The 17,002-nt window shown below is 42.5% G+C and overlaps 1 protein-coding gene across 5 annotated transcripts in view; it reads left to right on the forward strand.

The window, feature by feature from the left end:
- LOC137341938 (polycystin-1-like protein 1) overlaps nt 1-17,002 on the forward strand; it is a 288,830-nt gene that overhangs the window by 197,990 nt on the left and 73,838 nt on the right. For all 5 annotated transcript variants that reach the window (XR_010967170.1, XM_068005486.1, XM_068005476.1 and 2 more), the window contains exons 39-46: nt 1,537-1,688; nt 2,122-2,222; nt 3,991-4,186; nt 4,820-4,906; nt 9,006-9,213; nt 9,968-10,074; nt 15,166-15,382; nt 16,026-16,199. Coding sequence is in view for 4 of the 5 variants with exons in the window: in XM_068005486.1 (XP_067861587.1) it covers nt 1,537-1,688; nt 2,122-2,222; nt 3,991-4,186; nt 4,820-4,906; nt 9,006-9,213; nt 9,968-10,074; nt 15,166-15,382; nt 16,026-16,199 (1,242 nt within the window). In the remaining variant the exon portion in view is untranslated. The remainder of the gene's footprint in view (nt 1-1,536; nt 1,689-2,121; nt 2,223-3,990; nt 4,187-4,819; nt 4,907-9,005; nt 9,214-9,967; nt 10,075-15,165; nt 15,383-16,025; nt 16,200-17,002) is intronic.

Consider the following 17,002-nt stretch of genomic DNA (forward strand, 5'->3'; position numbering starts at 1 on the left):
CAACTCGCCAAGGCTTCTTCAACAGCACCTCCCAAATCCGCAACCTCTACCACCTGGAAGGACAAGGACAAGGGCAGCGGGCACATGGGAACGACACCACCTGCATGTTCCCCTCCAAGTCACTCACCATCCCGACTTGGAAATATATCGCCGTTCCTTCATCGTCGCTGGGTCAAAATCCTGGAATTCCCTGCCTAACAGCACTGTGGGAGAACCTTCACCACACAGACTGCAGCGGTTCAAGAAGACGGCTCACCACCACCTTCTCAAGGGCAATTAGGGATGGACAATAAATGCTGGCCTTGCCAGCGATGCCCGCATCCCATAAACGAATAAAAAAAAAAGCCCCCATTAATGCATGGAACAACTTGACATCCTCATCCTAAACCTTATAATTTTAAAAAAAGTTTTCTTCCCTGTCTGTTCTCCCCCCTTTCCCACTTCTATCCTCTCCTGAAAGCCCTAACCTTTGCTAGTATGTCGTTCAACAGGTACCTGGCAGCTTTCGACATGTGTGAGCCTAGACAGGCTATTTTACAGTGTAGGGCATTACCTCTGAAGCTCCTCCTGTGTCTCATCTCATTTATAATTTCCAGCAGGGTTCACTGGATACTTACCAGGAGCAGTAGCCCTAGCTGATGTTAATTTTACCGCTTCCTACACCAGGAATGCTGAGCCCAATTGTAGGGCCTAATTACTGTCCCGGAATTTCAGACTTACTGGTTTGTTTGGCTTAATATTACACTCAGCAACCCTTTTCCCGCTTGGCCATTGGGGGAGCTTCAGTTGATAATTTTTCTTCTTCTCACCAGCTTTATCACATTACTTCCTCTTGTGAAGGTATTAACTCCTTACTGTTGTACAATTTCACTGATGTCAGACACCATCCAATACCTCACCCAAGTGGCTATTATTTTTGACCCTTGATTGTGAATATTGTCAGGTTGTTTAATAATGTATCGCAGCTGAACCCAACCACACCCTTGCCTGGCATTCAGAAATATTCACCCAGCAGGGATTGTCAGATAGTGATCAGAAGCAGCAACTCTGGCCAGTTTGGCTATCCCTAACCCAAAAGCATCAAACCTAATTATGGGGTCTCTAAGATCAGCTAACCAAGCACAGGTGGAGATCGAACATGGAGTCTTCCTGGTCATTCCTCAGATACTCAGAAGATAAACTCACTGAGCTGGGGAAAGTGGTGATTCATTTTTACTGAGTATCTTTGTGTTTATCTATAAGATAACCAGCTCCAGCTGTTTTACAAAGTTACTTTCTCATACTGATGTTAATTCAGTGGAAATATGAGTGAGGTGTTTTGAGTGAACTCCGTGTTGCTGGCTTTGCACACAGACGCACATATTTTATATTGATGAGCCGTCTGAGAGAACCTCTAGTTTTTACAAGTACATTCTATAATGTTATAAGATTTTAATGTGGAATATGACAAATATGGATTGCTAAGTTGCAAAAAGATAAAGCATTTTGATGTTTCAGATTAAAACTGTGGTAAAAATTTTGATTTCTGATTTGCAGCAGGAAGAATTCTCTGTATACTTGCTACTTCGTACCCAAATGAATGTTCATACCTTGCCAGTGACACCAGCAAACCTACAGCAAGCCTTGCAGATAAGAGTGAACTTCACCAGGCCGCACCAGCAAGTCTTTCCCATCATGCTGTTAGTGAGGTATGATACATTTAGCATTTAAAAAAATATGCATTCTCGGGATGTGGGTGTTGCTGGCAAGGCCAGCATTTATTGCCCATCCCTAATTGTCCTTGAGAAGGTGGTGGTGAGCTGCCTTCTTGAACCGCTGCAGTCCATGTGGTGAAAGTACTCCCACAGTGCTGTTAGGTAGGATTTTGACTCAGTGATGATGAAGGAAGGATGACATAGGTCTAAGTTGGGATGATGTGTGACTTGGAGGTGATGATGTTCCCATGCGCCTGCTGCTTTTGTCCTTCTCGGTGGTGGAGGTCATGGATTGGGGAGGTGATGCCTAAGAAGCCTTGGCGAGTTGCTGCCAATATTGTCACATGTCAGCACAAATGTGAGCAGAACACTGACCTATTTTCCTTGTGTTTTGAAATTAATGATTTCATTTTAAATGTCTTTATAGGTCCAATAAAGAACCAACTCCAAGTAAATATAATCTGAAACAAATCCATTACTGGGATGGAGATACAATCCACTTATTTATTCCTGCAGCATCACTCCTGGGTTCGTATTGCATTTTAAACATTTTTAATTGAGACGATATAATTGAAATTTCAAGGATTTTTTGAATTTAAATCAAGCTAAACAAAATTTAAATACTCAAGATTCCAACTAGGACATCAAATACTGAGATGTGCAAATATCTTTCTACAGATTAAATCTTATTTTTCTAAAACGAAAATAGAAATTGTTGAAAATCAAAATTTCACCGTATCCGTTATTTTGATGAAATTGATGTGTTACTCTCAGAAATGGTGTACAAACATTACAGGTGTGAGACAAATGTAACATAACTAAATCGTTTATAATTACATTTTTTGGAGAGAAGATTTTTTCTGTACACTATTTTCTGTGAAATCGTAAACGCATTTAAAAAGATTACATTTATAATTTTGCTGCAAAATTGTTGTTGAATGATGCTTGGTATTTGTAATTCTTCTGCTGCTAGCATGGGTCAGTATTGTTGATGTGACACCACAGAATGCTTACAGTCGCCCACATTGTTGAATTTCTGATTTTGGCTGTGCCTTTGAGTAGAGAAGAAAACCAGATAGTTATTACTGGCCTGTTGAATTGCGCATTCCCCAAGAGGGGAAAATAAAGAAAATGATTTTTATATGATTGGGGTTTCTGGGAAATCTTTGGTTTCTAAAGAGGGATTCTGAGGTGAATGCCCCATTTGAAGATATTTAAAGCACAATTAAGACCAATTCGTTCTGCTGTTTCCAGATGATATATAAATATTACAAAACCATTGATGATTTATGATGCAGAAAGATTCTGTTGAGGAAAAGGGAAGTGTTCCCACTCCAAGAAATATATGATAATTGCTCGACACTGGACATACGAACATTCCACCTAGAATCTGCTTGCACTTGTGTGTATATTCAAACATTCACAGGTTCATAGACAAAGAAAATGACATTACCTGTAGAGGCCAGAGGGCAGAACCTAAAACTGCTCATAGATGCCTGCGTGAATTCAACCGTATGCTTCAGACTGTTGACTAAGGTCGACCTGGTCTCCTTTCGCTGCTGGCTGTAAAGTTCCTACAAGAAATGAATTAGGCCAGTCTTAATTCAGTTCTGGATTAGTTAATGTTTGCAGACCATTATCAGATTTTTACCGATATTTTTCTAACATTTTTTAAATGCTTTATGACAACACTAACTTGCATTATATAGCACCTTTTAATGTAAAGGACTCCCTGGGATGCTTCACAGATAGGCAGATGCGAAGCCAAGAAAGGAGAGATTAGGAAGGTGACCAATAGCTTGGTGAAGAGATGGGTTTTGAGAAGATAGATGGTTTTTTAGAATGAAGTAGGCTCAGTGAAATGAGTAAAATAGCTTTTACTCATTCGACATTCGCTAATGACTGCCTAACTTTGTACATGAATGGTCAGCAATATCATTAGGGCTGTTGTGTACTCTTGCTTTGGCAGTGTCCGTGTAATACATAAATGGAGATTTGGTATCTTTTCATTATTGTTTGGAGTCTTGCAGGCCTCATAAGCAGGATCATTCAGTGCATTTTTGTGACTCTTGTGTCAGAGAGTGAAGAAAGATTGAGGTGCAGCTGAATGAAATCCCCTGTAGGTGGATGGTGAGCTTTGGTATAGCTGTGTTATAGTGTGTGCATGAAGGGATATTATTTTTGAAGAGCTAAGTGAAGTAATGGGCACACTGAAATTTAATAAAACTAAAACGATTAAGGGAATGAAGAATTGAAGTTAAATTTACTAATCTAATCCCATTACTGTTCTCTTCAGGCGTACGGACATATTATCTTGGTCTCTTGGATGCCAACTATGATAGAAGACCAAAAAATAACTACCTCGCCAAGAATGTGAGTTATACTTTGAATATTCAGTGGATCCAGTGTCTGTATTGGGATGATATCCGAGAATGGAAGTCTGATGGCTGTTCACCCCAGCAGGAGTCGGATTCACAGAAAATAAACTGCAGGTATAATTAGTCTCCGTAGTGTGAGCGATTGATTCTTCAGCTTGCATCCTATTTTATCTTTTGTGATTTTAAAAAAAAAACTCATTTTGAACACTATGATCCTTGCTAGTGTTTTTTTAATCAATAAACATAAATGCTGATAAATTTGCCATCAAACTATAACAAACAGTGGCATAAAAAGGAAGAAGGCACACCAACCTGGATGAGATAAGTTCCACAAACGCTCTCACTGTCCTGTTTTGTCAAGTGGAGAAAAAAAGTATCAGTGCGAGTACAGCTCAGCACCACTTCATTTCATTGACAAATGTTTATTGTTTTTACATCAGTATACATTCAATTGTAATTTTTTAAAAAAAGACAAGTTGTTGAAGAAATATTTGACTGCCTCAGCCGAGAGGTACTTGATCCTAAACCTGTGATCTGCCCTCAGTCCCAAAAGAGTGTACAGTACAGTGGCCTATTCATCTTTGTTGAGATTAAGAGGCAATATGCTCATGTTCTACACTGTCTCCACCGTGATTAGCTTTGTGGTCCTAATGTATTGATTTCATATCACATCTACATTATTCTGTTCATCACTCATCTTTTAGAAGATCAGTACATAATGTTTTATTTATTTTTATTTTTAATTAGCTGCAACCACATGACAACATTCACAGTTGCACATCAGCAGGTTGCCATGAAGGATGTCACATTCACAGATATCTTGACATTTATCAGGTGGGTGTTGCAGACAATTTGATTAAGCACTGCGTGCTGTTTTAATATTTATGTATTTTGTGATGTGATTAATTGCATAATTAATGATGAAAACTGTGAATAGGATCTGCCTACAATTTGCATTAAATTATTGCGAACTAATACTGAAGCATTGAAACCACAAAGTAAACTTGTGGCTCTTGTAATAATACAGCAGTGATATCCTGGGAACTTTCTGACATTGTCATTGGAAGTTGTAATTCCTCATTTCATGTAATAAATAATAGGTACATAAGAAGTCAAGACTGCAATTTGATGTAAATGTTCAATATCATTCGGCTGCTCAATTTAGATTGCCACCATATGTTTTATAATCATTATTATACGAGCAAAGATAAGAGCACCTAATACACTGGGTCTTGCAAGTATCAACACATAATACTGAATGCGTCGTATTTACAAAATGTATTTCCTGTTGTCACCTTCCTCCCCCAAGTTAGATTGTTTATATCCATGTTCTGCTTTGGTCCATGGTCCGACCCACTCAACGCCTTGAATACCATCTGCTCACTTAACACTCTGCAAGTTCCCATTTCTCTAACAATCTTGGGAAGCAATATGCCGGAGTTGTTAATTTATCAGATGCCCTTTCCTCTTGAACTTCCTTTACGCAAAAACTTCTTTTTTTAGAGCTGCATGGTGCAAAGATTTTTATTCGTTCATGGGATGTGGGCGTAGCTGGCAAGGCCAGCATTTATCGCCCATCCCTACTTGTCCTTGAGAACATTTGCCTGAGGAAGGAGAAAATCTCCGAAAGCTTGTGAATTTAAAATAAAATTGCTGGACTATAACTTGGTGTTGTAAAATTGTTTACAATTGTCCTTGAGAAGGTGGTGATGAGCTGCTGCCTTGAACCGCTGCAGTCCATGTGGTGAAGGTTCTCCCACAGTGCTGTTAGATAGGGAATTCCAGGATTTTGACCCAGTGATGAAGGAACGGCGATATATTTCCAAGTTGGGATGGTATGTGACTTGGAGGGGAACGTGCAGGTGGTGTTCCCATGTGCCTGCTGCCCTTGTCCTTCTAGGTGGTAGAAGTCGCTGGTTTGGGAGGTGCTGTAGAAGAAGCCTTGGCGAGTTGCTGAAGTGCATCCTGTGGACGGTACACACTGCAGCCACTGTGCGCCAGTGGTGAAGGGAGTGAATGTTTAGGGTGGTGGATGGTTTGCGAATCAAGCGGGCTGCTTTGTCCTGGATGGTGTCAAGCTTCTTGAGTGTTGTTGGAGCTGCATTCATCTAGGCAAATGGAGAGTATTCCATCACACTCCTTACTTGTGCCTTGTAGATGGTGGAAAGGCTTTGGGGAGTCAGGAGGTGAGTCACTCGCTGTGGAATACCCAGCCTCTGACCTGCTCTTGTAGCCACGATGTTTATGTGGCTGGTCCAGTTAAGTTTCTGGTCAATGTTGATCCCCAGGATGTTGATGGTGAGAGATTCGGTGATGGTAATGCTTTTGAATGTCATGGGGAGGTGGTTAGACTCTCTCTTGTTGGAGATGGTCATTGCCTGGCACTTATCTGGCACGAATGTTACTTGCCACTTATCAGCCCAAGCCTGGATGTTGTCCAGGTCTTGCTGCATGAAGGCACGGACTGCTTCATTATCTGAGGGGTTACGAATGGAACTGAACACTGTGCAATCACCAGTGAACATCCCCATTTCTGACCTTATGGTGGAGGGATGGTCATTGATGAAGCAGCTGAAGATGGTTGTTCCGAGGACACTGCCCTGAGGAACTCCTGCAGCAATGTCCTGGGGCTGAGATGATTGGCCTCCAACAATCACTCCCATCTTCCTTTCTGCTAGGTATGACTCCAGCCACTGGAGAGTTTTCCCTCTGATTCCCATTGACTTCAATTTTACAAGGGCTCCTTGGTGCCACACTCGGTCAAATGCTGGCTTGATGTCAAGGGCAGTCACTCTCACCTCACCTCTGGAATTCAGCTCTTTTGTCCATGTTTGGACCAAGGCTGTAATGAGGTCTGGAGCCGAGTGATCCTGGTGGAACTCAAACTGAGCATCGGTGAGCAGGTTATTGGTGAGTCAGTGCCGCTTGATAGCACTGTCGACGACACCTTCCATCACTTTGCTGATGATTGAGAGTCGACTGATGGGGCAGTAATTGGCTGAATTGGATTTGTCCTGCTTTTTGTGGACCGGACATACCTGGGCAATTTCCCACATTGTCGGGTCGATGCCAGTGTTGTAGCTATACTGGAACAGTTTGGCTAGAGGCACGGCTAGTTTTGGAGCACAAGTCTTCAGCACTACAACTGGGATGTTGTCGGGGCCCATAGCCTTCGTTGTATCCAGTGCACTCAGCCATTTTTTGATATCATGTGGAGTGAATCGAATTGGCTGAAGACTGGCTTCTGTGATGGTGGGGATATCGGGAGGAGGCCGAGATGGATCATCCACTCGGCACTTCTGACTGAAGATGTTTGCGAACGCCTCAGCCTTGTCTTTTGCACTCACGTGCTGGACTCCGCCATCATTGAGGATGGGGATGTCGACAGAGCCTCCTCCACCCGTTAGTTGTTTAATTGTCCACCACCATTCATGACTGGATGTGGCAGGACTGCAGAGCTTTGATCTGATCCGTTGTTTGTGGAATCGCCTAGCTCTGTCTATAGCATGTTGCTTCCGCTGTTTAGCATGCATGTAGTCCTGTGTTGTAGCTTCACCAGTTTGGCACCTCATTTTTAGGTACGCCTGGTGCTGCTCCTGGCATGGTCTTCTACACTCCTCATTGAACCAGGGTTGATCCCCTGGCTTGTTGGTAATGGTAGAGTGAGGAAGGCCATGAGATTGCAGATTATGGTGGAATACAATTCTGCTGCTGCTGATGGCCCACAGCATCTCATGGATTCCCGGTTTTGAGCTGCTAGATCTGTTCTGAATCTATCCCCTTTAGCACGGTGGTAGTGCCACACAACACGTTGTATGGTGCCCTCAGTTTGAAGATGGGACTTCATCTCCACAAGGACTGTGCAGTGGTCACTCCTACCAATACTGTCATGGACAGATGCATCTGTGACTGGTAGATTAGTGAGGATGAGGTCAAGTAGGTTTTTCCCTCTTGTTGGTTCGCTCACCACCTGCTGCAGGCGCAATCTGGCAGCCATGTCCTTCAGGATTTGGCCAGCTCGGTCAGTAGTGGTGCTACTGAGCCACTCTTGGTGATGGACATTGAAGTCCCCACCCAGAGTACATTCTGTGCCCTTGCTACCCTCAGTGGTGCTCAACATGGAGGAGGACTGATTCATCAGCTGAGGGAGGGCGGTTGGCTGGTAATGAACAGGAGGATTCTTTGCCCATGTTCGTCCTGATGCCATGAGATTTCATGGGGTCCGGAGTCAATGTTGAGGACTCCCAGGGCCACTCCCTCCTGACTGTATATCATTGTACCGCCACCTCTGGTGGGTCTGTTCTGCCGGGGGTGGTAATGGAAGAGTCTGGGACGTTGGCTGAAAGGTATGATTCTGTGAGTATGGCTATGTCAGGCTGTTGCTTGACTAGTCTGTGGGACAGCTCTCCCAATTTTGGCACAAGTCCCCAGATGTCAATGAGGAGGACTTTGCAGTGTTGACTGAGTTGGTTTGCCTTTGTCGTGTCCGGTGCCTGGTAGTCCAGTGCTCGGTGGTGCGTCCGGTTTTATTCTTGTGACTTTTTGTAGCGAGATTGTACAACTGAGTGGCATGCTAGGCCATTTCAGAGGGCGATTAAGAATCAACCACATTGCTGTGGGTCTGGAGTCACATATCGGCCGGACCAGGTAAAGATGGCAGATTTCCTTCCCTAAAGGACAGAAGACTATGAAATTTGAATTGTCCAATTAAAAAAAAAAGACCCCTCAATTTATCTATTTTTAAAAAAAAATCTGGACATTGATATTTTTTCATAATCAACAAAAACCCCTTCAGCAGGACCCAGCCAGTTCCAGAACACTAAGTGTGTTACCACTGGGAGCAAAGCCAGCTCACAGGCCACCATTATCTACATTTTAGTTCATTTTCTAATCGGTTTCATTAAGATTCACAGTTGTATTTTTGTTTTGGCAGTGCCTTTGAAAACTATGTCACTTGCATCACTGTTCTGTTTGCCCTCACCCTCTACATTCTGCTGGTCATCTTGTGTAAGCGCATGGATTTTTACATTGAAACAAAACCTGGACTTGTAGTATTGCAAGACAATGCTCCCACTGACCAGCATCTGTATGAGATTGCGGTGGAGACTGGCTTCAGGACTAAGGCTGGAACTACTGCCAAGGTATTTTATCTCCTCCTTATATTCTTTTTATCTTTCTGTTTTAAGTTAAACTACAACTTAAGTTCAGGATTAATGTCAGAAAGTACTTCTCCACCAAAAGAATGATTCATACCTGAATGGTCTTCTGGATTGGGCAGTGGAGGCCAAACCTGCGGCATATTTGAAGCAATGAGATGCTGTGATGGGTGGATCTTAGGTTTCTATGGACAGATTCGCTGGATGGGGCGAATGGCCTTCCCCCTTAGTATTTATCTTATGACTTTTTTATCCTTTTATCGACAGATTGTTAATTATCAGTTGCAGTCAGAAAGATTTTTTTTTTGATCAGCCAGGTGCCTGACACTTGTGAAAACCCATTGTAGTGCTTATGAATCTTCAAACCAAGCTACGGAAAAATCTGCACACGTAGTGTTTGTTTGTTCATGCACACTGTGTCCCTGCACACATACTTCACTTAGCTAAATCCAGAGAGCTTCGGCACAGGCTAGCATTACCCAGCTTAGGGACCCCAAATACATAGGGATATTGCTGGAATTTAGCCAGCTAAAGCCACACAGTGTACCACAGCATGCAGCACTGGTAAGCATCTAATGAACAAAACATACCTAATTATCCAGCATATGATTGTCAGTTGTATAGGAGCCTATAAAAGTAAACAGAACAAAAGTGATATGCATCTAGTTTTTCAGAACAATTGTTATTCTAAGAGGCACAAACATGCTTTGTAACAATAATTACTATTAATCATTTTCAGGTACACATCAAACTTCATGGAGAAGACGGTGTTTCTGAAACAAGAGAGTTATACCACTCTGAGAAGCAATTATTTGAGAGGAATTCCAGGCACACATTTATAATGAGGTACTCTTAGTTGATAACAGAGGTCAAAATCAAAATGACTTAATTTCCTCGTAGTGAGGACAGGCTTGGTGAGACCAGTAATTCAGTTTAAAGTCCATTACTTATGTTGGTGTCTATGCGTTTTTTTTAACTGATACTTTGCGTCCTTACTACAAAGAGATTTTGAATGCAGCTTCTCCACCTTCCCTAACTCCTTTGGCCAGTGTTATTGGTAGGAGGCAAGTATTGGCTGATGGAGCAGAACAGTCCCTATCTGGGCAGGTTAGCATCTAAACAAATCACTGTCTGATTTCCTTCTTACGCTGCTGCAACTAAACATCTCAGATAAAAAGTATCCATTCCACTCTATAAGATAGTCATTTTTTTAAAAAGCTGCAATTTGTGATAGGAGCTCACCAAAACTGTTGGTTTTATTGGTAGAAAGATAATTTTTCTAAACAAGAAATGCCTGTCCATTAAAACATGGGAGTAAGTGAGCCCTGCTGAGTAAAATTCAATTCACCTCAATGTAGTGCAATACTCCTAATATGATGCAACAGCCATTATTAGTTTCCAGCACAAGCCCTGATCCTGTTTAAAGCTCTTTGTGAATGTGCCAATATAGACTAGTGCTGATACATTGGGCTCTATTTTCGCACCCGTGATCGGGTGCGTTGGTGGCGGGGGGGGGCTGCGAAAATCTGGGATTCCTGGGGCGGGTCCGGAGCCCGGCTCCAACCTGCCCACTTCCGGGTCCCCCAGTGACGCGCTCACATGCGTGCGCAGCCCCCGCATGTGGGACTCCCGCCGGCAATTAAAGCCAGCGGGGTGCCACTTAAAGTACTTAAACAGGTACTTCAGGTTGTCTGCAGACCTGATTGACCTGATATTTTAGGAGGGATCGGATTTTGCAATTAACTGAGACTGTTTCCCGTACTGGGGTAAACACTCCCGGTTGAAATGGACGTGTTGCAGCCACCAGCCTGTGGCAGCTGCAAATGTCCATTTGACAGGTGGTGGGGGGAGACCCTCACTCATTGCAGGAGGCCACTCTGTCACTTTGGACAAAGTTTGGTCTCCACCACCCTCCTCCTAACAATCAAATGCATAAACTTGCACACTTAGCCCGGTGTGCAGACACATTTACCTACCTTGTGGACCCCCTCAAATGTACACCTTCCAGATGGGGGCCGCCATAGCTGCAGTCATGACCTCCTCGGAGGGCGAACAGCATCACCAGCCTCGCCGGCCACGCCATCCACCTCTGACACGTGGAGCTCCACAACACAGTGCTGTGACACGTCCACCTGCACAGCAGGAGGGAGGGCAACCGCAGAGAGAGATGCTTCGCAGAGGGCACTACCCTCACCACAGGGTCTAAGACCGAGGCTCAGCTTCCGTGGACATGTAGTCGTGGACATCTGCAGCATCCTTCATGCCGAGCTGCTCCCGGCTGGCCCGAGCACTATCTTCTTACCTGTCGCTGTCAAAGTTACCACTGCCCTCAACAGCTTCTCCTCCGCATCCTTCCAGGACGCCACCGGGGACGTCACCGACGTCTCTCAGTCGTCTGCACAAAAGAGCCCTCTAAATACACCTACACCCACTCTGCAGTGACACAATGGGTGGCATCAGTTGTGGGTCTTCATAGTGATTCTCAGAAAAGGGCATTATTGCACAAAGACATGGCAGTAGTGGTGACAATATAATATGTTATGTGAGTTGATCAGAAATTAAATATAGGTAAACACCATGACAAACCCTCAAACACCCTTCAAGCTCATGACATGTTTGCCTTACGCTTCCGACTGCACATATGTGATGCATGCCCTGTGGCTGCAGCACAGTTAGTGGCAGGTTGAGTGAGGCTGACCGTGAAAGAGATGCATCAGAGGGTGAGTATGAAAAACAGCCATGAGATTGTATGAGGATTGGGTTGAGTGGTAGTAGTGGGATGAGTACTGGCAAGGTGAGTAAGTGCAGGTAAGATGAGGATGAGCTTTGATTGGGTGTGAGGGATGATGTGATAGAATAGTGTTGGCAGTGCAGAGGGAGATGTGGGGTGGGGGCGGTGATGTGGCCGACAGTGTGTAGGGGAATGAGTAAGTGTACTCACTTCGGCTGACCTACTTAGGTCATTGGAGCGCCTCCTGCACTGTATGCAGGTGCGTGATATGTTGGTGGTGCTGGTGACCTCCTCTGCCAACTCGAGCTCGGCCTTCTTGGTGGCAGAGATCTCTGTCCTCCCCCTCCTCCTCACCCCATCCAATGATACCTGGAGTGAGGCAACATTAAACCTGGGAGCAGCCTTCCCCCTGGCTGCCCCATGCTGTAATTTTTCCTATTTCCTGCAGCATCAGTCAGTGGAGGACTGCCCCTTTAAATAGAGCTCCTCCAGCTGACAGACCTTGCTGCGCATGCGCAGTCCGCCCACCGCGCAGCTCAGCAGTGGGGAACCCGGAAGCCAAGGTAAGTGGCTCCAATTATCCTGTAATTGAATGCTGAACACCCTGATTTCACCGGGCGTGTTACCCACGCGCCCAGTCGACCCCCCGCTGAGAACCTGCCGCCCTGCTAATATCGAGCCCATTGTGTGCAAAGGCTGAAATTCTGAAGTGTATTGAACATCGGTGTATTTTTTAAATACAATTCTACTAATTAAAGAGTGCATAAGTATAAATATTCAAACTCTCGGCTATTCAAGATAATGGAGTACAATATTTTTCAAATAGCTAATAGACTTCCCATGACACTGCTCATTGGTAGGCTGAAACCTGTACTGCATTCTTTGATGCTATAATACAGGCAATTGACTGGAGCAATATATCACAAGAGTGACAGTAAAAATATGACATACTGAGGCTGAAAGTATGTCACAGAGATATTTTTTACGATAATATTTACCTATCGCTTTACAAATCTTGTTTGAGATGCAAGTGACTTTGTTATTGCCTCCCCACATTTTTTTATTGAGTTATTTACATTATTATATATTTGCTCAGTTTCTCCATGATATGTTTTCAGCATTTGTAGTGTAGGGTTTTTAATTCTTTCGGGTACGAAAGGTTAGAATCAACCGAGACTAAAACACTTTTCTAAATAGTTTTATTGACATTAAGACATGACAGTTTTCCAGATTAAGGCGCCAAACAATCTTTGCTGGGGAATGTAACTTAACTCAATGATCAGTTTGTCTGTTCCGGGACATTAGGGGTTAAGTTGTTGTTGACAACTTTTTTGACTGCTTCTTCTGGATCTCATCGAAATCACTGTGAAATGGCTGTTTTCGTATCTTCTTGCTGGCAGAACAGCTTGCTCGTAGTTTTTCTCTCTCTCTTTCTCTTCCCCTCTCGTTCATGGCTTGAGAAGACAGCTGTCTTTGCTAAGCTCTGATTATCTGTAGCTTACCTTGCTTAACTCTCAAACAGTCCGAAGCAACAGTAATATCCATAATACCTTTCGAACTTGGTTAAGTTTATCATCATTGTCTGCTTCATTTGGTGTTTCGATACAAACAATCCGTTCCTTGGTTGGCTTTCGATCCCACACCAGCCCACCTGTAATTTTGCCTCAATTATGATTGACTGCACATGAGGTATCCCACATTTGCTGTTCATACTTCAATCCATCATGTTCATTTACCAAGTCCATTCCTTTATCCGTCTCACGGTTCCAGGGTGAGCATTGCCCTGCTCCTTAGGCCTTACTTAGCCTTGCTTAAGAGCAGATACCAAAATGGTCCATATCCAGGGTTTGAAGTCCAGTCTTTAGTCTTCCTTACAAACAGCAATTACAAATCCAGATTGAAAAGTCCAAAATCTTTCAGTAGTTTGTTTATTTATTCATTCTTCTTTCCTCCATCTTCAAAACCTTCCCCCCCCCCTTTTCTAGATAATTACGATTATCATGATTTTTTTCTCTCTCTTACTTTTGATGGTGGATTTGTTGTTGTTGCTGAATCTATTGTTTTAGCATTACCAAATGAGCTTATTACACATTCCTGAGTTTCCAATGACCAGCACCTGAACAGGTAGCCATTTCCCAGGGTTCAGCCTGCAGAATTGGCTTATTCCAACTGCAATGTTCGAAGTCAGCATCAAAGCACTTCTTAAACATTCTCCTCTGCCTGCACCACAAATATCAATCCCTCTGAGTAACTCAGAAATTGAACCCAAACATCAGTTCCACAGGAACTAGGACCTTGTGATTGGAGCTGAGATTGACCAGAGGTCAGTAAATTATAAATTTCAGACTGCAGGCAAATCACTTTCTCTATTTCTAAGATTGCTTAGCATTTGTAACAAAATGCAACGTCTGGAGTGTGACTGATGTACACATTTTATCTATACTAGAGATCTCCCATGGTATTTTACTCATGCCAAGTCTGATAATATGTGCTTTTAAGAGGACAGGAGTGCAATACCATATAATACACAATGAATTATTTTATAACGGTAGAACTGTAACTTTACAAGAACCAAGTCTAATTGTTAAGTAAACAGAGCCTCAATTTAATTGTTATGTATTCAGGCATCTTTGAAAATTGGAATGTGTTTCTGGCTGCAACTGACAAGCACACAGCATTTTAAGATTGTTTTGTGAAATCTGTGGTGTACGGATGTAGCGTTTTTAATCTGTAATATATTAAAACTGTTGTGTCCGAGTGCACTTCCTTTCTTCCAAACCTTATTTCTTGTTGGCACATTTTTGTCACACTTCTTTTCATTATAACTTCCTATATCCATATTTATGATGGAAATGCCTATGTAAACTTGTCACACTTCTACCAAGGGAGGTGCTGTGGTGCCTCGATTTGGCATCTCACAGCTCCTCAACCTGTATTGCAGAGAAACTCCTGTGCTTCAACCAATTCTGTTTCCCAAATTGCTGTAAGTTTTGCTATTTAACAATAAATTGTAAACTAAGATTGAAGTATTAAATGAAAGTAAAGGGAGAATACACCACTTTAAAATGGGGACTAAATTATGTCTATATGTCATGATCCAATTATCCCCTATCTTCTAACCCTGCTTCTCATGAAGACTACACTTGGCCTTGACTCTCTGTGTGCTATAATTTTGGGGCTAATGAATATGTTTTTGTTTCTTTTAGTGTTCCAGAAAGTCTTGGTTCAATTTGGAAGATTCATCTTTGGCACAATAATGGTGGTCATTCTCCCAGTTGGTATGTTACCTCTGTAATTGTTAAGGACCTGCTGAGTGGCACATGCTGGTTCTTTCCTGCTGAATGCTGGCTTGCAGTGGATGAAGGGGATGGAAAAGTAGAACGAGAACTGATCTCTCTCGCCCACGGGCCCGGCTTTAAGAAAGTAACGTATTATTTTTCTCGGCGTAACTGTTATTATTTCCTGGTAAAAGTCGGTATCTGTTTTTGATTTTTGGTTTGGACACTAATGCATGTGTAGTGACCAGAGTGAAATCCTGTCAGGCATGCGAGCTCCAGAATTGGTGGCAGACTGCTGTACCACTGGAAGTGTCGCAGGGCAGGACTTCTGCCTGCTGACTGGTCCTCATCAGTACTGCACTGAAGTGTCAGCCTGGATTATGTTCTTTCGTCTCTGGTGTGGGACTTGAACCCATGACCTTCTGACTCAACGGTGAGAGTGCTCCCACTGAGCCAATGTTGACACCTTAGTACAATTGTTAATACAGAGTCAAAATGATAAACAGTCTAAAGTTATTATGTAACTGTTTAAAATAATGCATTTACTTAAAAAATTAAACTGATCCTACTGCACATTTATGTTGTCTTCAGGAGCTTGTTTTAATAAGCATTTTTGACATAAATAAACTATAGTGTCCCATGGTTTTAAACAATGTTGAGACATTTAAAAATAAAATACAGGGCAGCACAAGTACCATGGCATTCTGTGCCGTATTTATGTTCTGTAAAACACATTTTATTAAAACATTTGATGTTTTCATTTAATTAAATATTTTGTTTTTCACCAGCTTCTGTATAGCAAACTAACTGAGTACCTGGAAGACTTTCATGTTTGGGGATCGGTGTATAGTCGTCCATCCTATAGCTCTTTTACTCATACTCAGCGTCTCACTGTCTGCCTTTGCCTCCTGTTGGGTTATATGTGTCTGAACACGGTGCTGACGAACCTGAAGGACGAGGAGGTGAAAAATCTTACATAACTTTAAAATCCATCTAACGTTCAAAGATGCGCATACTTTATGCAGTACTGCCAGCTTACACAGTTGTATCGTAAATATTCTGATGTTGGCCATACGTGTAGGCATTTTTGATTTCTGAATTCTAGGTCAAAATCTTCAGATATGTTAACTTCTGGTCTTCCTCAGTCTAATGAAGAGTCTACCCAAAATATTAACCTGGCCTTTATTTTTCAAATGCTAATGAATTTTTTGTGTATTTCCAATGCTTTCCATTTTTATTTCAGATTTCCAGCCCTTGAAGTTTTTTCTTTTTATTTGCAGTTTCTTTGAGCCCTGGTTTTCCATTCCTCTCCTGAACCCGAATGTCTGCTGTCGACCTTCCCATTTGTTGCCGCTTGTCTCCTGATGCCTATCCTACTTTCGGCTCCCTTTCCCAAGTGAGGGTTTACTGCTGCCTCTCCTGATGCTGAGTGTTTGCCACTGTTCCCACCCCTTGAAATATTTTTTTTTAAGTCCGATGTTGCTAAATCGGATGAACCACTGTGTATTGAAGATAAGATTGTAAATCCTCAAACTGCCATTTGAGTATTTACAAATACAAGCATTTTATTTCCCTGACACAGTTCAGGTGCTGTATCTGAGCAAAGGAAGAGAAAATAATTTAAAAGAAAATATTTTTTAAAATTTTCTATTTTTATCTTTTACTTTAAATCCTCTGATGGCAAATAGGATCACATCTCTTTGGATATCCATTCTAGGATTTGAATCCCTTATTTGCCACTAAGGAATTTTTCTTTTCAATAGCA

Source organism: Heptranchias perlo, chromosome 2 (assembly GCF_035084215.1).
Source record: "Heptranchias perlo isolate sHepPer1 chromosome 2, sHepPer1.hap1, whole genome shotgun sequence".
Lineage (NCBI taxonomy): Eukaryota > Metazoa > Chordata > Chondrichthyes > Hexanchiformes > Hexanchidae > Heptranchias > Heptranchias perlo.